Consider the following 24,259-nt stretch of genomic DNA (forward strand, 5'->3'; position numbering starts at 1 on the left):
CTTTAATTTTTCATTAAGTTTCAAGAGACATAGTAACTAATAACATTACTTAGTATTAAAATTTTCATATATTTTTCTCATAAAAATTAGCATGTGAAATAACTATAATCTTAAATCTTAAACAGTAGTGGTGAGAAGATGCAAGTTTATTTTTCTCTGGTTGAATATGAAATTAATGTATTGTAGATTAAGTTCACTCTTATACCTTAGCATGAATAGAATCCTTCCTGTACAGTTTACTAGAAAAGTGTGCTAATAAAATTCAGCTTTAATTATTAATAAGTAATGAGCATAAGGTAAAGTGCCATCTTTACTAGATTTGTAATTCGACTACATAAATATTTAAAAGATCCTTTTAATTTTTTAAATTAATATTTGCATTGCATTTGTTCAAGGAACTCTTCAAACGATTCACATTGCTTTTGAAATGCTGATATGAACTTATATGTATTATTAAATATTCCTTCCCTGAAGTACATCTAGACTTAAAAATAGCAAAAAACCCACTATTTTGAGTCACCCGATTAAATAGACTAGGATGCAACAAGAAAACAATCTTCTAGAAAATCCTTAGTTACCTGTCCTGAAATATAGCATAATATCAGATGACATTGTATATATGTCATTATGTGAGAGATATTATTCTATGTGTTTTATGACTGTTAGAAATTTCATAGTATAACACATTAAGCTAAGTACATTTTTATTGCCTACTATTGACATTATTGTTCTTGAATTCTTTCCTTTGTATGCTTTCTCTAATTTATCAGAAATTCCTATTGTTTCTACTTTAAAAATATATAACAATTTCCATCAGCTCTGTAACTATCCTTGTAACTGTAACTATTCTTGAAGTCATAATCTTCTTTTAGCTAGGTGATGGCAAAGCCCTTATTTTCCTATATCTTCCTGTCCTTTATTGTATGTTTTCCAGAGTGATCCTTTAAATATATTTTCATTGCCATTTTTACCTGTATTCCAAACTCTACCATGGCTTCATATATGAACCCAAGAAATGTAAAAACCATCATAAAAACTTACTGGACCCCATTTCAGCGATTATCAATAGCAGCATTTCAGCTGCTGCTGGACTCAAATAAGAAAATGTTTGACACATTCCTAGGTGATTTTAACTTAATTGGTCTAGAGTATAGCCTACAAGTTGTAGCTGATAAAAGATTTTCAAATTAAATAAGCCAGATATGAGAATACATTTTTTCAAGATCTGCCTCCCTTTTTGCCCTTATCAACGATCTGACTACTTTTACCCTTTTACTTTCTAAATTATAGCATAAATAAATGATAGGGAGAATATATCTTTTACTATATTTATTTACAGTTGAGGAAAGGGACATGCTTATTAATTACAAAGTGACCACACTGCATAAATTGTCACTGTCAGGAAAATAACAGAAAATAAATATAAAAGTGTATTTGCAATTTATTCAGCAACAAAGGTTTCTGCATTTGGATATGTCAGGAGTTTGTCATTGCTGTTCCTCTTCTCTGGAACATGTTAACCCAGATATTTTGGCTTATCCCCTCACCTTTTTAAAAAATATTTACACAAATGTTATCTTTCAAGGAAACCCTCCCTGCCTACTTTCCACATCTCCCCTTCTTTCTTTATCTTCATAGAAGTATAATCTGGAGGTCCGGTTATCTCATATTGGTATAGTATCTCACTTTGTTATCTGATATATTGAACTTATTTGTATTTGGATATTTGAAATTTGATAGGGAAGGGGGGAAAACCAAGACGGGTGGGGGGTGTGGGGGGGGAGGGAAACGGGTACCAAGACATGTGAAAGGGTATCAATGTATGTGAATTAATGCACCTTCTATCTGGCAAATATCATGTAACCCTTTTACTAATTACAATAAAAAAAATAAAAAAAAAGAAGTATAATCTGGTGCACTGTGTATTTTGACAATCCATTTCTCCTGCCATTATATTTTTCCTTGTTTTCCTTTCTAGGAGTTCATTTTTATAAACATTATTTCATATGATGAGAGACACAAAGGTATTATGTCTTGTGTTCCTCCCCTGAGAACATCGCTCCCATTATATTTCCAATTTGTTTTGTTCTTGTGTGTACTTCTAACTCCAGAACAGAACATGGCCAACTCCTGTCTATCAGGATATATTTGTGTAGATATATTAATGAATAACTTATCTGCGGTTTGACAGTGGACAAATTACATTACTTCTTTCCCCTCGGTATTGTCATTTGGAAAATGAAGATTATAATGATAATATTTAAAACTGCTATTGTAAGCAATAGGTGAATTAATTCATGGCATTGGAATAATGCCAAACTCAGGAAGCATGTAAAAATGTTAGTTGCAAGATATGGAACCAACCCAGATGCCCCTCAGTTGATGACTGGATCAACAAGATGTGGTATTTATACACAATGGAATTCTATGGTGCCATCAGAAAGAACAACATCGCCCCATTTGTAAGGAAATGGAAAGACTTGGAAAAAAACCATATTAAATGAAGTAAGCCAGACCCAGAGGAACATAGGCTCAATGGTTTCCCTCATTTGTAATAATTAGTACAAACCTTGGACTCTCCTAGCAGAGAATTACAATAGAACAAACCCTAGATACATAAGGCCATATGGGATGAGGCCAAATTAATGGATCTCCGGGACATGGAAACAAAAGCTCAATTATGAGTGACTGTTGTCCTTAATGCACTGTGTTTTTTGTTGTCTCTTGTGTTCCATTTGGTTAATGTCATATTGTTACAGTATCTGACTTTGTTACCTGGTATATTATATATGTACATATGTTTATTTGTTTATTTGAAATAGGAGGGGGAAAAGTGAGGGGGGTCGAGGGAGAGAAATGGTGATTAAAAACATGAGAAGGGGCATCAATATAACTGTAAAGCCCTTATACATTAAATTTTTTTAAAAAACGGTAGTTGCATTGGTTAAGGAAGCATTACAATTTTTACTTTAGGTAGTGACACTTGTTTATTGTCATTTCAAAACACTTTAAGCCTCAATCTAGTGAGTGTTGGTAAGTTTTTTTTTTCCTTTAGAGAAGAGAAAAGTAAAATGTCTACTCTGTAGCATTTGCCAATTTCTCCGGCCTAAGTCTCATTTTGGCCGATTTCAAGCTACTAATAATTTAGCAACAAGCTCATAAAATTCTGAACTAACTCTCATCTCTTGTTAACTGACTGTATGTGAGTTTAGCACACTGTTGCCAGTGCCCTTCTGTCTGTCTGCATTCTTATATCATTTCCTATCCTCATATGTAACTTATACTTTTTTCTTTTTTTCTTAACCCAATAAGGACTTACAGTACGTAAAACTCCATTCTCATCAGGATGTCTTTCTTCAACCAACTTTGTTACCTTTCTTCAACTGACCTATCTAAGAGTTACTTTTACTATGATCCCAATTCTTTTTAACATACTTGGCTTCATGTTATACTCATTCTACAAATCAAATGCTCTATTATCTTTTTTGCTATTAAATGTTTCTTTTTTATTGTAATTAATAAAGGGGTTACAGTTACATTTGCCAGAGAGAAGATGCATTACTTTTCACACACTGATACCCCTTCTCATGTTTTTGTCCCCATTTCCTTCCCCTCACTCTCTCCTCTCAACTTGTTTTCCCCTCTTCCCTTTCCATTACAAAGAAACAAATGCACGCATATACAATATGCCAGGTAATAAAGTCAGATCCAGTAACAATATGAGATTAACCATATAGGCAAAAAAGAGAAGAGAAATAATGCACTACATTAAGAACAACAATCACCCATTATATGGCTCTTGTTTCCATATACTAGAGATCCTTTCATTTAGCCTCATCATGTATGGCCTTATGTATCTAGGTTTTGTACTATTGTAATCCTCTGCTAAGAGAGTCCTAGGTGTGTACTGATTATGACAAATGAGGGAAACCATTGAGCCTATGTTCCTTTGAGTCTGGCTTACTTCACTTAATATGATTTTTTTCTAAGTCTTTCCATTTCCTTACAAATGGGGTGATGTTATTCTTTCTGATGGCAGCATAGAATTCCATTGTGTATAAGTACCACATCTTCTTGATCCAGTCATCTACTGAAGGGCATCAGGGTTGGTTCCATATCTTTGCTATGGTAAATAGTGCTGCAATGAACATCGTTGTGCTATCTACTATCTTTACTGTTTCCTTTGAGGGGTTAGGTATCTGGCTAGAAATCATCTTAACACAATGCCCACTTATATGCAACATAGATGAATATTAGGCCATCAAGATAGGAGTTTCTCTCCTTGACTACAAGACACATGGAATGGAGTTCCAACTCTATTCAACTTCTTTTCTTTTACTTTTCTCTAAAATTCTTCCTAGGAAATATCATGTCTCAGATTTTTCAAATAATCACCTTTATGCTAAAATTCTCAGGTATTTAATATTAGGTCAACATTTTTCTCCTGAGAATTTTTGATTGCTATCCACATTTTACTGAATGGCAATAGATGTCTCAATTATTACCAAGTTTGGCCTCTTTATTTCTTCTCAACTATCCCAAAACTCTCTATATCCTTTTTCCATACATTGTACATTCTCTTCCTTGTCCCAAACTTCTCTCCCCAAGCATATTTTGGGCTATGGTTTCCTTGCTCAATCTTGTCCTGTTCGATTTTATTTTATGTTCTTTCCCTGATTTTCAGAAGTCCACATGACTGTGCTAAATATGTATGTTTATATCTATACATTTACATATGTATCTAACTTTTCTGTCATGTAAAAAATGAGATACAAATAGGAAGATGAGGTATGAGCACAGCACAACATCTTGAATAGAAATCAGCGGTATTGTGGTAGAGTGGTGGCCTTGAGCTTAAGAGCTCAGGAACTATGCCCAGGCCCAGAGTTAAAGTACCATGACTGACAGAAAAAAGAAAGCAGTGGTATTATATTTATGGCTGGCATATGATATCTGTCTCAAAATGATGTGACTTTTTATTGGCTTGATAATTCACTTTTTTGTATGAATGAAGTTCTAATATTTAGAGACATGCAGTTTTCAGATAAGTATCCAAAATATTCATGAAATTCATGTGTGTCATCAGAAAAGAGACTGCACAGAAATGGCAGTCAAGGTTGCATTTAAGTCACTCAGGTGCATTCCTTTAGAAATAGTTTTATATAATGTTGTGGGCAGCCAGGATGATTCATTCCTCACTAAGCTGCACTGCCCTTATTGTAATGTTTTTAAAAAAAAATCCCAACCAGGTATACACAGAGAGCTCCTCCCCTTGTTTCTCTTACTCCTTTCCCTCTCCTTTCCTCCATCACTCACAATCGATCACACTTTCTCATTGCCAGTATTCCAGAGAACCCTCAATGATGTGAGATTTAGGAATCTGGCACAATGTCACAGCCAGCCACTGTCACCAGCTCTGGATTGTAATCTTGTGCTTCTTGGGCTACCACGCCTTCATAATAAAAGAGCAAGTTGAAATGATTTCCACATAGTGTGGGAGACCACAGGGAAATCTTTACTGCCTCCAGTGAGCACAGAAGGCTGTTAATGAGCCATCGATGGCTTTCCTACCATGCCATGCATTCAGCTACTTTCTTCTGTCTGTGCTCACAGAAGTTGTGATTATCAAATTCTAAAGCAGCAGTTGGAAAAATGACTCCACTTTTGAGAATTTATAGGCTATATACATTTAGATATTTTATTTCTGCTTGCCAGCGGGAGTTGAATGCTTGGTATTGGCATAAAGTTTATAAGGCACTTCAAATTTCTAGCACAAAAGGGATATGACTAAGAAAGGAAAGAATATTAAGGAAGGGCAGGATAGGACTGTTCATTTTATTCTTCCTCAATATAATTTTCTGTTTGTGTTTTAATGATAAAAATTTTTATTTCAGGAGATATTGCATATAGAGAGAACCATAGTTCATCAGAAAAGATGGTTATAGACTTATAAAAAAGTTGTATGCACAATTAAAGGGCTCATAATACATGAGAGCAAGTGCTATGAGTCACAGAGATTTACAAAGTGTCATGCATTATTTTATAGACTCCTACTAGTCTATTGAATGCAATGAGGTAGAGAATCTTTGCATTCCTCTTCTATAGAGAGAATTAGGTGGCAGGTCCAAGGTCAAGTAATCATGATGGAGACAAGATTAGTGGAGATAGGTGTTTATGTTCTCTAGCTGTAGGAAACAGTGTCTGTCCCAGACTCTCCTGTAATATCTTACCTACATAGTGCATACAGCTAAAAATGTTCATTTACAAAAGAGCAGCTCTGTGTTTGAAATTAGAGTGTTACTTTTGGTAGGCGGGTTTTCTACCACTTGAGTCATACCATGTTGTATTTGCGGGGGGGGGTTGGGTGGGGAGAATCTTGCATTTTTGCCCAGGATTGGCTTTGGCAAATATTTGTTTTACATATGACTTCTACTTAGCTGGAATTACCTAAATATAAAGATATGACAGGCTTTTCTTTTTCTTGAGATGGGACAACTATTTGATCTGGTTGGCTTCAAACTGCAGTTCTTACAATCTCTGCTTCCTCTGTAGCTTGAAGTAGAGGTGCAAACTTCTGCTGACCTGAAATATGCCACTAACAAATATGTAATATGATTTTTATACTTTTCATGTTTAGCATATTGCTATTTCCTTACAACATAGTACAATCAGTTAAACATTCATCTGAATTGTAAGTGTATCTGAAATGAAGAGATTTCAATTTGATTGTCACAGTTACTTTAATCAATTTTCAGTAGCAATTTATAGTGAGTATATGCTGTAGTTTTGTCATTATAGTCTTCTTTGAGTGCAGTTGATATCAAGACAAGAAAAGTAAAAGAAAACCAGGCTTTCTCAAGCATAATTAGATGAAGTTTCATTTTGATATGTATTTGATAAAACATGTGTTTATGAATAAACATTATGTAAGGCTTAAGTATCCATTTTTCTCAAGTACCATAGGAGCTTCTGCTAAATTATTTTAAAATAAATTAAAATATTTACAGGTGAAATGAACACAAGCCCTAGATAACACATTCAGGAGTGGGATATAGAAAACAAAAACAACAGCTCATGGAATCAAATGTCTATGAATTTCATGCTGTCTTAGGTAGCACATTCTGTTGAGAGTATGTCGTGAGAACGAAGTAATGCTTTATAAGTACCTAGAGATTTTGTTGAATTGAGTGTCTGGTATTGGATCTGGATATCAAGTGCTGTTGAAGTGTATATATATATTGTCACTGCAAAATGCTGAGAACAGGTGGAAGAAGAGGTCATGAAACTAGAAAAATAAGTGAAAATAAGACTAAGAGGAAAGTAAGATGCAAATTGAATTTGTCCATTTAATGTAGGGAAAATGAAGGGAGGACAGATAAACACATACCAATGAACAGAATTAGATCCATTCCCTAAGAAGGAAAAAAGGTTACAGTTAAGATACAGGCCCAAGGACATGCGACAAGCCCTGAGTTTAAGCCCCAGGACTGGCAAAAATAAATAAATAAATAAATAAATAAATAAAGAAAGAAAGAAAGAAAGGAAGAGAAAGAAAGAATGAGAAAGAAAGAAAAGAATACAATGTCATTCAATTGTATGGCCTTGCAGAGAAGAAAAATATTTACTGTATTGATTATTTTTGGCCTGAAGACTAATGGAATAGAACTGAGGACCGAGATATTAAAGCTATGGCCACCTAATCTTTGACAAGGGAGCCAAAAAAATAGAATGGAAGAAAGACAGCCTCTTCAACAAGTGGTGCTGGCAGAACTGGTTAAGCACCTCCAGAAAACTAAAGTTGGATCCTTCTTTGTTACCTTGCACTAGAATTAACTCCAAATGGATCAAAGACCTGACACACTGAAAACTTTACAACAAGGAATAGGAGACACACTAGGCCTCCTTGGCACAGGTCAAAACTTTCTCAATAAGGACCAAGAATCACAAAAAATCAGAGAAAACCTGGATAAGTGGGACTGTATTAAACGACAGAGCTTCTGTATGGCAAAGGACATAGCTAGCAAATTAATTAGGAAGCCTACAGAATGGGAGAAGATCTTCACCAACCATACAATGGACAAAGGCCTCATATCTAAAATATATCAACAGCTCAAAAAATTGAATCACTCCAAAACTAAACTCCAACGTAACAACCATCCCATTAAAAGATGGGCCAAAGACTTAAAGAGATTCTCCTCTGAAGAAGAAATAAGAATGGCCTATAGACACATGAAGAAATGTTTCTTTTTTCACTATCAGTGAAGAGTTTCCAAGAATATGACAACTTTTTAAATATGAATGAATTTTCAATGTTTTTGGAGCCATTTTGGCTTTCTTATTTTATACTACAAAATATATGATTGTTATATAAAGAATTCTTTTAAAGAGAAGTCACATGTAAAGAAAGTATGATTTCTTAAATGGCCAGAGTTATTGAACATTTCTTCATGCGACTATTGGGCATTCTTTTCTCTTCCACTGAGAAATCTCTTTTTAAGATTTTAGGCCATTTAGGCCTATAGACACATGAAAGAAATGCTTGATCTCTGGCCATAAAAGAAATGCAAATTAAAACAACTCTGAGATTCCACCTCACTCCAGTTAGAATGGCCAGGATCAAGAAATTTAATAACAACAGATGCTGGTGGAGATGTGGCCAGGAGGGATCACTACTACAATGTTGGTGGGAGTGTAAACTTGTTCAACAATTATGGAAAGCAATATGGTGGTTCCACAAAAGACCAAATATAGAGCTCCCCTAGGACCCAGAAATTCCACTACTTGGCATTTACCCACTCTTCCAGAAAGAAGGACATACTAAATCCACTAGCACAACGATGTTCATTGAAGCACTATTTACCATAGTAAAGAAATGGAACCAATCTAGATGCCACTCAGTAGATGACTCGATCAAGAAAATGTGGTACTTATACACAATGGAATTCTATGCTACTATCAGAAAGAATGACATCACCCCATTTGTAAGGAAATGGAAAGACTTGGAAAAAATCATATTAAATGAAGACTCAAAGGAACATAGGCTCAATGGTTTCCCTCATTTGTCATAATCAGTAGAAACCTTGGGCTGTCCTAGCAGAGATTTACAACAGAGCAAATCTAGATACATAAAGCCATATAGGATGAGGCTAAATAAAAGGACCTCCAGGATATGGAAACAAGAGCTATATAATGTGTAATTGTTGTCTTTAATGTACTACGTTATCTCTCATCTCTTTTGTTGTCCCTTGGTTATCTCATATTGTTACAGTATCTTATCTTGTTATTTGGTATATTATATATATGTTTATTTATTTGAAATAGGATATGGAAGGAGGGAAAACAAGAGGAGAGGAGGAGGTTTGGAGAGGCAAATGGGGACAAAAACATGAGAAGGGATATCATTGTGAAATAATGCATCTTCGATCTGGTAAATATGATGTAACCTTCTATTAATTACAATAAAAATATAATAAAAAGAAAATATTATTGTATGAGATGGATTTGAAGAAATGGAAAGAATAGATATTATTAAAAAAATTTAGGCCATTTATTAATTAAGTTGTTGAGTTTTCAAGGTTTATTTTGGAGGGATTCAATTTTGAGCTCCAAGTATGTTTTGCTATTTCACTTCATGCCAGTTAGAGTGGCCAGTTTCAGAAAAACTAACAATAACAAATGCTGGAGTAGATGTGGCCTAAAGGGAACCCTATTACATTTTTGGTAGGAATGTATCCACTCTGGAAAGAAGTATGCAGGTTCCAGTGTTATTTCTCTTCTGTTTTTGCCTTTTGGTCAATCTCATATTGTTACTAACTTTGTTATCTGGTATATTTTATATACGTTTATTTGTTTCTTTGAAACAGGAAAGTGAAGGGGGGAATACAAGATGATTGGGAGGGGGTGTAGGGAGGGTAATGGAGACAAAAACATGAGAAGGGGTATCAATGTGTGAGAAGTAATGTACCTACTACTGGTGAATGTAACTGTAACCCCTCTATACATTACCGCAACAACAAAAAAAAGACTAAATATAGAGCTTCCCTATGGCCCAGCAATTTCACACCTGGACATTTATCCAATGTACTACAAACCAGTCATACTAGAGCCACCAGCACAACCATATTCATTGCAGAATATAGTTTATCATAGCCAAAATATGGAATCAACCTAGATGTCCCTCAGTGGACAAATAGGCCTAGAAAATGTAGCATATGTACACAATGGAATTTAACTCATCCATCAGAAAGAATGACATTGCAGCATTCATAAGGAAAAATTATTTTAAGTGAAGTAAGCCATAGACCTCATGGTTTCCCTCATTTGTAGTTACTAGAATGTGCCATATATGTACAAATAAAAACACTGAATGACTAGCATGATTATTATATGATATAGAACACAGTATAATATACTAATATAATACATATTATGTTATATAAATATATTATATATAATACACTTTAATATACTATACTATAATATATATGCACACACACTGGGAGATGATAAATTATTTAGAACGCTAGTTAATTGGTCTCCGTACAAAGACCAAAGGAGGATAAGCATAGGAATTACTGACAAAGATTCAATAATTATGTACAGATAAATGATCATATAAAATAATTTTCTATGAAATGTGCTCCTAGAAGAGATATTTTTTTTAGTTGCCATTGGAGCTGCTTTTTCCTCTTCCCTTTGCCTTGTTGGTTTGTTAATATTGGGGAGGGTAAGGCACATAAAAGGTGAAACAAGGATAATAAATACAACAGTGATACTCAGATACTGTGTACAAAATGAACTGGATATCTCCTGGGTGGGAGAAAGCCAAGGGAGGGGAAATATGGTTCAAAAAGAAAGATACTCATTACTCATCACCTGATTTATGTAACTGTAACCTTCTGCATAGCAATTCTATAATAACAATAAACAAGGAGTATGATTTGCTAGGTGCTGGTGGTTCGCATCTATACTCCTAGATACTCAGGAACCTGGGATCTGAGGATTGTGTTCAAAGCCAGCCTGTGCAGGAAAGTCCATGAGATTCTTAACTCCAGTTAACCACAGATAACTTGAAATGGAGCTGTGACTCAAAGTGGTAGAGCCTTGAGTGAAAGAGCTCAGAGATAGTTCCCAGGCACTGAATTCAAGTCCCATGGCCAACCAGAAAAAAAAAGGTAATTGAAAATTTTTATTCCCCAAAATATTCATCACTAAGGGATTTTTATTCCCTTTTTTTCTGAGTAGCAGAAATTAAGTTTATAGATTAATAAAGTTGAGATTCAAAGTTGGTAGGACCTTACAGTACAATTAGACTTAGGAACTAGTTTCCTATTGTCCAGGAGTCAACAAGCTTTGTCTGTGAAAAGATGCATTCAATATTTTGAGTCTTTGCAGTCAATGCATTATATTGTAACAGCTCAACTCTGCCACAGTAATAATGATAGACAATATAAAACAAGTATTTTGACTGGATGTTAATAATTTTTTTCATGGACATGAAAAATAGTTGGTAGGACTAGTTTTCTGAAATGAACTTGAGATACTGTTGGTAAATATACAGAAACTTTAGATGTTCAGCTTTATAGATTAAAGCATAAAATATCACAATAAGCTGTAAAATGTTATTCCCCCAAAATGAATGGCTATGTGAGTCAATTGAATTTCATTCATCATAATGACACTCTTTGGAATGTATGTGTACACACATATATTAATGTGGTTAGTGAATTTATTAGTTATATTATTAATCATATATTCTGTCATTAATAATCCACTCATCAATAACACTCTGATGCATCAAAGGGTCCCAGACATGCATCCTGGAGAAAATGCTGCAGTTCTTCACAGAAATGCATAACATTATGCAAAATTAATTTACAATAAATGATTTCAAATACAGAATCTAGAATAGCTTATTTAAATGCCTTCAGAAAGGAGCACCTCACCCGCAAAAAGGAGTCTAGGGATCCATTTTCCATATATTCTACCACAATCATTACTGGTCTGCCTGCAAAAGAGCAAGAGAACACACAAAGATTATAGCAATTATAGAAATATGTGTTGCCATTAGAGATTTCCAGCTGTGGTAGCTGAGTTATCTGTTTTTTTTTTATTAAAGGAATGTCACATCCACCCTGCTTCTATAAAAGTGTATGCATATTATGCACATGCATCTCTCCACCTCTTAATGACATTATTGCCTTTTGAGTTTACCAAAGGGACATGAATTGCAATGAAAATTACTAGAGAATTAAACATTTTTCCCTGAACCCTCCCTTTCCCCCCAGAACCACATGTTTAGATTATGTTATCTTTGTGTTCCAGCTTCTTAGAAGTCAATCAAGGAACTAAAATAAGGATTTAAGCAGAGATTGTTGCTGTTTTTGCAACTGGAGAACAATCTGCATGATAAGGTAACAGTTTTTGTTCACTTACTTAATACAGAGGCACTTCTAAAATATTCCTAAAACAAAGCTGAATGGAGATATTCATTCATTCTCTTCAAGAAATTACAAGTGATCAGGCAAAGTCAGCTTTTAAGGGATTTCAAGCAAAAAAATTCCAGTAGGTTGATGAATGTTACAAAGCTGGCAGGATTTCTAAGAGTTCATGATCATCCTTATATTGGACACAGATTTGGTTAAGAGAGAAATGATGGCAGCTCATGAAAAATAAGTAACTGATTTTGTAGTCTAGTGCAGAAGATAAGATCAGAAAATGAACATCATTTATTTCTTGTTATATCATATCAATTGTTACAGTTCCTGACATACTGCTAGTTACTAGATTATTCAACACATATAACTTTGATTTCTCTCAAATAAAAGAATATATTTGTTCTGCACAACTGCCCAAGTTTAAAAGATAAAATTTCATTAAAGGGAAATAAGTATAGAAGACATTTTTACCCTTTCCTTCCACATTTCCTGCTCCTTATTAGTATGTTGGGCAACTCATGTTTTTTTCTTTATGGTGTAAGAATGTTCTAGAGAGAAACTATGGGCTATCAAGACTGATGATGGAAGTATTTGTTCTCATTGATATTCGTGTCTTTTGTTTCATGAACTCAGAGACTTTCCGATTACAAAGGGTGATGATCATAAATTGCTACAATATATGAAAATGCTAGATTTTACATTTAAATCTCTATTTTAAGGAAAAAGTGAACTAAAGGTTAAATGTAGTAATAGGGCTTCGATTTATCATACAGGGAATTGAACCCAAAGAAGTATTCCATTTGTAGTGAGTATTAAATCATATCTTATAATGTAATTCAAAGTCATTAATTTCGCCCTAAGTATGAATAAAGAACATTATCAGCAATTATTGAGGTCAAATGAGCTGTCAGCACTCTTGTAGGCAGGAATCTTGAAGGTCCAGATTTAAAACCTGAAAATTGGTCATGAAATCTAATTTCAAAACTGGTTTTAGCTTAGGAATAGGAGATAGATGCAGACACTAAGTGGGAAACAGTAGGAACATTATGTACTCCAATATCAGAACTCAGATATTCCAAGAAGAATGCTAATGGATTATAGGTGTGACGGGGAAATGGAGCTTCTATGGGAATTCACTAGCTGCTCCTCACCTCTACTCTCAAAACTTTGTAGTCTGTCTTGACCAGTTCAGCCATAAAAATATTTTTTGGTTGTTTATTATGTAACATTCCCTTAAAAACCTTAGTCTTAGCATCTAACGTGCTTTCAAATATTTCACTTGTATAGTTACATTCTAGCATTATCCTGATTACATTGAAAAAAAATCCCAAAACTTCTTCCTTTTAGCCAATTGCCTTCAATGCTGTACCTCACCCTTTCTAACTGGGCTTAGCATCCTATTATTAGCTCTTGGTCAATTCTATCTACTTCTGCCTTTCCTTTTGCTATTTAACAGCAGTGATTATTTTTCCATTTTGCTTTTTTCTCTATACCAAACCATTCATTGCAAAATGTATATACTGAACCTCTTATTTGAAAGTCTCCTTAACAAATGAGCAGAAATTAGGTGGGGTTGCTTTATATGAAAGAAAATTGTAGTTTCCTAATTTTGATTTGATTGAGAGCCAATCAAAGGGTGTGAGGGGAAATAAACAAGACAATTGTCCCGCAGCTCTGCGGGACCAGTGGCATACCATATGCATCGATTAAGTTCAGTACTGTTTAGTAATATCCTTCTTCAGACCACAAATTACTGTAAAGGAAACAAAGATTTCCACCATAAGTAGAGGTGTCAGGTAGACATTGAAAAAATTCCTTATGCTAGGATGTTTTCACATAAGACACTAATCATATTCCAAAAGTTTACTAGCATGGCATACTTCATAATAGCTTCTGGATAGTCTATTGTCTCCATATTTAGATGACCATATTATAGTAATGGTCAAGTTAAAAGCAAATGTGTTTGAAACTATGTGTGATTTCTTGTCATTTACAAGTATTATGAAAGAAACTAACAGAATATTCAGTACTTTAGTTGCTCTTAGAAAACATTTGAACAAAATACAACAGGATTTTTTTCATGTCTTGAAATATTGTATGATAACTAGACACAAAACCAAATTAAACTGCATATCAAATACTTGCTTATATGTTGCTTTAGTTCTTGCACAAGGAGCTTTTGCACAAATAATTTAAAATAATTATTACATCTAAATCAGTAAAGATGGATTGATGATTTTGTTTTAGCATATGGTGATTCAAACTCAGTCTTGCACATTCTGGGCATTTAAGTCAGTTGCATCCTCAGCTCCTTGATTTTTATTTTGTTTTGTTTTTTGTGGTAGGATCATTAAAGTGGGGCTTGAATTCTGGGCTTAGGCACTGTCTCTGAGCTCTTCAGCTCAAGTCTACAATCTTAACTCTGCACCTGGGCATTGTCCCAGAGATCTTCAGCTTAAGATTACCACCCTATACCTTGAGCCACAGCATCACTTCTGGTTTTTCTGGTGGGTAATTGGAGATAAAAGTCTCACAGTCTTTAGTGCCGGGCTGGCTTTGAACTGTGATCCTCAAGATCTCAGCCTCCTGAGTAGCTAGAATTATAGGCATGAGTCACCAAGACTGGAATGACTTTTTCTTTTTCTTTCTTTTTTTGTGGGTCTTGGGGCTAGAACTAGGTTTGGGCTCTGTCCTTGAGCTCTTCAGCTCAAGGTTACCACCCTACCCCTGAGCCTGGGTGTAGTTCCTGAGCTCTTCAGCTTAAGGCTGACCCTACTTTCTGGTTTAAGCCAAACCCCACTTCCCATTTTCTAGAGGTTAATTGGTGATAAGAATATCAGGTCCTTTTGTACCCTGTCTGGCTTTGAACCTTGATCCTCAGATCTCAGCCTCCTGAGTAGCTAGGATTACAGATGTGAGCCACCAGGCCTGCTCTAACCTGACATTTCTTTAGAGTAGCTGAGATTTTAGGGATGTACTCATTGCGTGGCTATAATGAATATTTCATAAGTTCTTCAGTGTGTCAGGTGCTATTCTGCAGACAATTATTTTATGGACATGTACTAATTCAGCAGACTGATTATTTGTTTACTGTAACACGGAGGATTACTGATATACTGGGAGTTTCAGCATCTTGCTATAGATACAGAACATGAAATGGTTGTGTCAGTATTTGAACCCATACCTTCAAAATATAAATGTTTCTAAATACCTATAAATACCAAAGCATTCTATACAAACAAAAAAAAGCCTGAATAAAATAAGCAGAAAAAATTTAAAATTTTGCTTTATTTCCAAAGCATTATTTTTATGATAATTTTATTTAGGTTATACTACAAATTAACTCATTTGAAATTTTCTTAAGATGAGACTTCAAAGGACAAGGCTTCCAAGTGGAAATCTCAGTTGCATGAAGCACACATAAAAAAGAAGCCTTTGTAAAAGCATTTAAGAACAGCGTGATACATATTTGAAAATTCCGTGGAGAAGAAAACTGTTATACCTTGAATATTTTAAGAGTCCCTAATGTGTTAGTAGAAAGTACTATATTTCCTGACAGTGGATTCAAATGCTCTACTTTTACTTCTGACTTGGAAAGTGTCTTAGTTACATAAATGATAAAATATGTAAGTGATAAAATATATATGATGATAAAACAAAATATATTGTTTGGTTTTCTCTATCACTTACCAGTGAATGGTAATTAGCAGAAAATTTAAAAATAAAGCAAATCTCTATTCAAGATACATTTGATATATCCTAGCTACCTGGGTTATTTATGATAGTACTGTAATTATACTGAATATATTTGTTAAATGAATCATGAATCTAACGTAATTAAATCACTGACTACTTTGATTCTCCTTTAAGTTACTATATATTCTCCCAGTTTTGTTGAAACTCTTGCAAGATATTTAATTTTTGTTCAAGTTCCACTTTGTTGAATTCATAGTCTCTGAGATTTCTGTGAATGGAACTGTGGAAAGCATCATGGGGCAACTACCCTTGAGCTTTGTCTTATAAAGCCAAAGAATTGTACACTCAGAGGAGACGAGTTATCAGAGCCAGTCTATCTCTTACTAATGTTAAGTGACTCAGTAGCTCCACAGGGCATGCATGCCACCCTGTAGGAATTGTTTTCAGGAGGGAAAGTGGCATTTGAGCAGCTGGATTCCATCTCATTTTTCTAATTAAGGTGAAAACTGACAAAACAAGCTCAGCCAATATCAAGATGAAATGCAATTCACACAGAGACTTGGGTAATTTAGCAAGCTGCACATAATTTGTTAGAGTTGTTCTTTTGGGAAGAAATGACTCATGGATGCATTTTTTGCCTGTCCTGGGGCTTGAACTCAAGGCCTGAGCACTGTCCGTGGGTTTTCCTCAAGGCCAGTGCTCTCACTTGAGCCACAGCACCACTTCCGGCTTTTTTCAGTGTATGTGGTACAAAAAATCAAACCCAGGTCTTTGTGCATGCTAGGCAAGCACTCTACCACTAGGCCAAACTCCCAGCCCGGATGCATGTTTTTAAAGTGTTGATTATTTCTTTAAATAGGACCAAAATAAATAATATAATCTCTAATAAAATATCGAGTTTTCTAGGAGCTGAGCTAAGTTATTCTCAGTGAGAAGGTAAAGAGCTATGTACATATAGTATATATATATGTATATGTGTATATATATATATATATATATACACACACACACACATATATACTATATTGCCAGTTCTGGGGCTTGAACTCTGGTCCTAGACATTGTCCCTAAATGTCTCTGTGCTCAAGGGTAGAGCTCTACCACTTGAGCCACAACATCACTTCTGGCTTTTTCTGTGTATGTGGTACCGAGGAATGGAACCCAGGGCTTTGTGCAAGCACTTTACCACTAGGCCGGGCTCCTGGCCCTACACCTTATATTTTTATGATTGAAACATATTCAAATAAAATAAAAGAAACTATTTTGTTAAATGAGAAGGCTTAGCTAAGGCCAAAGGCTGAAACTATTTAAAGGTGTTGAATAGAGAGCTTTAAAAAACTAGGAAGAGATTATTTTAAGGTTTTTTTAAAGTTTTTTTTCACTTTGTTCTGCTAAAAAAATAGAAACTTACTTTGTAAATGCTCTAGTGCTTTATATCAAATGGATTCTGCAGTTCTGTTTTTTCTTCTTATAAAATTCTTTTCAAAAATTCTTTAAGTAGTTGTTCAAAAAAGTTGCTCTTAAACAAGTTTATGAATGCAATGTGTCTTGATTAATGTCACACATTTCAACGTTCTCACTGGTTCCTCCCAATCTACCCTTTCTTTCACTTTTCTTAATTTTGTACAATATGCATGAAGGTTGTTGTGTTTTTGAAAGTTCTGTCAGTCTTACATAAATCTGTTAGTACTCACTCTTGTCAGTTTGGCCTAACTTTAAAAGTAGAACAAGTGTTAAACAACCAGAGCACTTCATTGAAAGCCTTCAGAATGCCCAGAGACATTCCGGCACTGTACAAGAAACATTTACACACAGGATTTGTGTTTTCTTGAGGGATGGAGTCTTCATTTGATTCTCAAAGTTGGTATTAGGAAGGGTGGTTACACAATCACCAAGTTTTCATTTGTTTCTGTATATGAAAAGAAGCCTTACTCTCATCAGTGAAATGAAGGACAACCCCAAAAGGGTCTGATCTCTTAACTTAAACCAGCATAGGAAGATCACCTTCCAGAGAGTCCTTAAGTTCATAAACTCCATCACACTTTGTACAATCTGAGTGTTGGAAGGTTTGAAGAAGAGTTTAAGGTTTCCATCCTGATTTAATAGTTTTTGCCTTCCTTAAGTTTTAAACTGTTTTTCTCTTTGTGTTTCTTGTTATGTTAATCCAAAGAAACAAAGAGGGGTACGTGCAAAACCATGTGTAAAAGCACTGACTTTGAACAAGAGAGCAAGCCACCTGAGTTCAACATGTTGTCATGGTGTATGTGCTGATTGTAAAACATGTCCTAGCCAGGTTTTCAAAATAACTCTTTAATCCAGCATTAGCAAGGCTGAGAAGATTAGAAAAAGCAATTTCATTCTGGGTGACTACAAATCCAATCACTGATAATTATCCTCTTTGGGATTCTGTTGGTCCAGTGTGCTGCTTGTCATCACATCTCTGAATCTATCCACTATGCCTCCATCCATTGCAACCATAGCAATAATCTTGCTTTTCTGCCTAGACTCCATGTAGGTTCTCCATTAGAGATCTTTTATAACAGCTATGGTCTTCAGAGTTTTCTTCTTTTTGCAGTGTCTAGCTGCAAAACTTTTAGAGACAAAGAGTTTTCTAGAGAAACAGGTACAGATGGCTATTGCATAGGGCCTGCATTGGGGCATGGTGATGGAAAGAATGGAGAAGCTAGGAGTCAATTATACAGAGGAAACAATTTCTTAGTGTGATACATTTTGGATGACTTTGGTAGGGACTTGGCTTTGCACATTTCATCCAGTTTATCCAATTTCCTTCATAGTTAGCTCTTAGTTTAAGCAGGCACACACAAATACAACCACACTCTCTACACTCATAGAAATTGAGACATGTTCGGTGCAAAACTGTATGACATATATGCTCTTCAGTTAAAGAAAAGTGACTTTGTCCTACTAAAGATCTTTTACATAAAACATAAGCCACCACATCTTGTTAAGTAAATTTATAGTTATTGCAATGATAAGTTGTTAAAAGCAAATGAGGCAAACTTGGATATGCTACAGAGGGAAAAATAGTCACCACTGGAAAAACCATAGCTGACAGATGTTGTATGGTTATCCTTGGTTTGTTTTTGAAATAAAAAACTGTAGATATGGAGCAAAGTTACTGACTTTTTCTCAGGTTGCCTGAAAACATAAAGAAATGAAGTAGTTTTATTATATTTTCCTGAACTGCTGTTTGATTTTATTTAAAATGTATATTCTCTCCTACTATGATTTCCCTTGGCATATTAAATTTTCTTTAAGTTACTGTATATATTTTTAGACTCTGTTACCTTTTATAAATACTTGTGTTACCTTTTTGTTGCACCTTTTAATATAGAACAAAACCTGATAATACATTCAACACACCCTCAACTTTGCAGCTTCAAACTTATTTACCATTCCTGGCCTATTCCTGATATCTAAACTGTATGCATTTTAAAGAAAAAGCCTGTATAAAATGCATGCAACACGTGCCCTGACTTCATATCAGAAATGATTCCACATAAAATAGGGAAATAAAAATATTGATAATTATTTTAACAGACTGAAAGCATTTAAAAATGGATTGAGATCTATGTATATCTTTTGCTGTAGTTGGGCACATTATTTATCTATAAAACTAGGGACAGAGCGCTTCTCTGCTTCACAGACCCAACGGCTGCAGACAGATCCACACAGAGCCTGCCCAAACCCAGAACTGACACCTGGCCATGCACGGACCTGCCAGCTTCACAGAACCTGAGAATCCAGCAATTTGTGAGTATCTCCGAGGAGAAGTTTCCACTTCTTCTAGACTTGAGAATCTAAAAGAAAAGGATGAATTCCTAGCCAATATTAACATACCCACACTGAACCAAGAAGAACTAATCCAAATAAACAGGCCTATTTCAAGCTCTGAAATAGAAATGGCAATTAGAGAACTTCCACCTAAGAAAAGCCCAGGGCCAGATGGATTCACAGCTGAATTCTATGAGGTCTTCAAAGCAGAGCTCACACCAATACTCCTCAAGCTCTTCAACGAAATTGAAATGAAGGTTCTTTACCAAACTCATTCTATGAAGCCAGTATAACCCTCATTCCCAAACCAGACAGAGATTCATCAAAGAAACAGAACTATAGACCTATTTTTTGATGAACATCGATGCAAAACTTCTCAACAAAATACTGGCCAACCGTCTACAACAACTCATCAAAAAAATTATACACTATGATCAAACTAGATTCATCACAGGGAGGCAGAGCTGGTTCAACATACACAAATCAATTAATATAATTCAACACATCAACAGGAGCAAGGACAAAAATCACATGATTGTCTCAATAGATGCAGAAAAGGCATTTGACAAGATCCAACACCCCTTTATGTTAAAAGCTCTGGAGAAACTAGGGATCCATGGAACATTCCTCAGTATAATAATAGCTGGGTATCACAAACCCACAGGTAGTATTATACTTAATGGCAAAAAACTAAAGCCATTCCCTCTAAAATCAGGAATGAGACAAGGATACCCAATCTCTCCACTCCTCTTTAACATAGTATAAGAATTCCTAGCCAGTGCAATAAGGCAAGAAGCAAGCATAAAGGGGATCCAAATAGGGAAAGAGGAAGCAAAACGTTCCTTCTTTGCAGATGACACGATTCTGTATTTAAAGAATCCTATAGACTCTACTCCCAAGCTTCTTGAGCTGATTCAAAACTTTGGAAGGGTAGCAGGCTATATAATTAACCCTCAAAAATCAACTGCCTTCCTCTATGCCAACAGAGAAAGGAATGAGGCAACAATCTAGAAAGCAACTCCTTTTGCAATAGCCTCAAAGAAAATAAAGTACCAAGGAATTAACTAAGAATGTAAAGGACCTTTTCAATGAAAACTTTAAAACACTGAAAAAGGAAATTAAAGCAGAACTGAGGAAATGGAAAAACCTCCATGCTCATGGATTGGAAGAATCAACATCGTGAAAATGACGATCTTGCCAAGGACTATCTACAAATTCAATGCAATACCCATCAATATCCCAATGTCATTATTTAAAGAAATAGAAGAGGCAATCCAAAATTTCATATGGAATAATAAAAGACCCTTTATAGCAGGAGGAATTTCAATACCAAATTTTAGACTCTATTACAGAGCTATAATGATCAAAATAGCTTGGTACTGGCACAAGAACAGGCCTGAAGACCAATGGAATAGAACTGAGGACCCAGGTATTAAACCACAGACCTATGGCCACCTAATCTTTGACAAGGGAGCCAAAAACATAGAATGGAAGAAAGACAGCCTCTTCAACATGTTGTGCTGGCAGAACTGGTTAAGCACCTGCAGAAAACTAAAGTTCGATCCTTCTTTGTCACCCTGCACTAGAATTAGCTCCAAATGGATCAAAGACCTGGAGGTAAAAGCCGACACACTGAAAACTTTACAAGAAGGAATAGGAGATACACTAGGCTTCCTTGGCACAGGTCAAAACTTTCTTAGTAAGGATCAAGAATCACAACAAATTAGAGAAAGGCTGGATATTTGGGACTGCATTAAACTGCAGAGCTTTCAAAGGACATAGCTAGTAAATTAATTAGGAAGCCTACAAAATAGAAGATCTTCACCAACCATACAATGGACAAAGGCCTCATATCTAAAATATATCAACAGCTCAAAAAATTGAATCAATCCAAAACTAATCTCGAAAGAAACAACCATCCCATTAAAAGATGGGCCAAAGACTTAAAGAGAGTCTTCTCTGAAGAAGAAATAAAAATGGCCTATAGACACTTGAAGAAATGCTCAACATCTCTGGTCATAAAAGAAATGCAAATCAAAACAACTCTAAGATTCCATGTCACTCCAGTTACAATGGCCAGGATTAAGAAATCTAATAACAGATGCTGGAGGGGATGTGGCCAGGAAGGATCATTACTAAACTGTTGGTGGGAGTGCAAACTCATTCAACCACTATGGAAAGCAGTATGGCAGTTCCTCAAAAGACTAAATATAGAGCTCCCCTATGATCCAGCAGTTCTACTGCTAGGCATTTATCCAATTGTCCAGAAAGAAGGACATACTAAATCCACTAGCACAACAATGTTCATTGCAGCACTATTTACCATAGCAAAGATATGGAACCAACCCAGATGTCCCTCAGTTGATGAGTGGATCAACAAGATGTGGTATTTGTACAGAATGGAATTCTATGCTGCAGTTAGAAAGAATGACATCACCCCATTTGTTAGGAAATGGAAAGACTTAGGAAAAAATCATATTAAGTGAAGTAAGCCAGACTCAAAGGAACATAGGCTCAATCGTTTCCCTCATTTGCCAGAATCAGTAGAAACCTTGGGCTCTCCTAGCAGAGATTTGCAATAGAGCAAAACCTTGATACAAAAGGCCATATAGTAGGACGCTAAATGAAAGGACCTCTAGGATACAGAAACAAAAACCATATAATGAATGATTGTTGTCCTTGATGTACTATGTTATCTCTCATCTCTTTTGCTGTCCCTTGGTTATCTCATATTGTTACAGTATCTCACTTTGTTATCTGATATATTGGATATATTGTATTTCATTATTTGAAATTGGATAGGGAAGGGCGGAAAACAAGATCAGGGGTGGGGGTCGGCGGGAAGGAAATGGGGACCAAGACATGAGAAAGGGTATCAATGTATGTGAAGTAATGCACCTTATATCTGGCAAATATAATTTAACCCTTCTATTAATTGCAATTAAAAATATATGGAAAAAAACCTAGGGACTGCCTTCTATGCACACATATCAGTCTAAAAATTATATAGGATTTTATGAAAATCATACAGGTGTGCAGTGTGTCTATCATTTATGATCAAGTATTGAAATAAATTTAATTTATAGCTTACTTTCTAATGACTAGTTGGGGGCCAGTAGAAAGGAGATGAGAAAGATAGGGATTAGCTTTTTCAGTTTAATCCTCATTAAAATCTCTTTCCAAATGATAAACAGATAAATAATGTCAAACATAAGTTACATGTTTAGTAATTACAAATCTTTGCTACTGTTGTTGTTTTTATTGGTCCTGATACTTAAACTCAGGGCGGAGGCGCTGTCCCTGATCCTCTCTGTGCTTAAAGCTACTACTCTTCCCCTTGAGCCACAGCACCATTGCCAGCCTTTTCTGAGTCGTTTATTGGCGATAAGAGTCCCATGGACTATTCATTGCTCCTGTTCCTTATGTCTCAGCCTCCTGATTAGCTAAGATTACAGCTGTGAACCATCAGTGCCTGATTTACAAATTCTATTTTTTTAAGAACCTCATGTGTTCTTTGATTCAAGGTGAACAGAGAGGTAATCTCATTCCTTTTTTTTTTTTTTTTACCATTTTCTTTGAAAGGAAGAGTTATAAAATGAAGAGATGCTCAGGTACCCATGTGAAAGGAGGTGTTATATTTATAGCACTGTATTAAATCACAGGTCCTGTAGAACAGTCTCTCAAAACAAAAGAGCTTTCAAGGTTACTCACAAAGGAAACATCAGGGAAATATTCATTGCTGATTTTCTTCCCTAGAAATTATTACCTCCCTCTTATCCCTTTCCCTTTCCCTTTCCCTTTCCCTTTCCCTTTCCTTTTCCCTTTCCCTTTCCCTTCCTTCTCCTTGTCTTTTCTTGGCGGTTCTGGGGCTTTAACTCAGAGTTTGAGTACTGTCCTTGGGCTTTTATACCTCAAGGCTAGTGCTATACAACTTGAGCCACAGCATCACTTTTAGCTTTTTTTTTTCCTGTACATATGGTACTGAGGAATAGAACGTGGGTTTTTGTATATGTAGGCAAGCACTCTACCACTAGGCTATGCTCCCAGCACCAAAAGGGAACTTTTTAAAAAAGTGGTTTAGGGTTACTTACCAAAGATTATAAACCAGGAAAGTGAGATAATTTCATTGCGAGAGAACAAGTTTAGAGCTATACATTTTTTATGAAGTAATTTTGTTAGAGCTGATTTATATGTAAGTCATGAAAACTGAAGTTTATTTTTTCCCAAACCTCTAGGCAAATTTGGCTTAAAGCCTAGAAGAGTAGAGTGTTAGAATGTTCCTCTCTGTAAGAATCATTGCTGTTTGGGTTATAGAAAGATCATCTTCTTTC

The 24,259-nt window shown here is 35.3% G+C and overlaps 1 protein-coding gene across 2 annotated transcripts in view; it reads right to left on the reverse strand.

Annotated features, from left to right (window-relative positions):
- Positions 1–24,259, reverse strand: part of Epha6 (EPH receptor A6) — a 707,005-nt gene that overhangs the window by 116,952 nt on the left and 565,794 nt on the right. For both annotated transcript variants that reach the window (XM_090347618.1, XM_090347625.1), the window contains one exon: positions 11,946–12,007. In XM_090347618.1, the coding sequence (XP_090203744.1) occupies positions 11,946–12,007 (62 nt within the window). The remainder of the gene's footprint in view (positions 1–11,945; positions 12,008–24,259) is intronic.

This window comes from Megascapheus bottae, chromosome 1 (assembly GCF_031878675.1).
Source record: "Megascapheus bottae isolate mThoBot1 chromosome 1, mThoBot2.hap1, whole genome shotgun sequence".
NCBI lineage: Eukaryota > Metazoa > Chordata > Mammalia > Rodentia > Geomyidae > Megascapheus > Megascapheus bottae.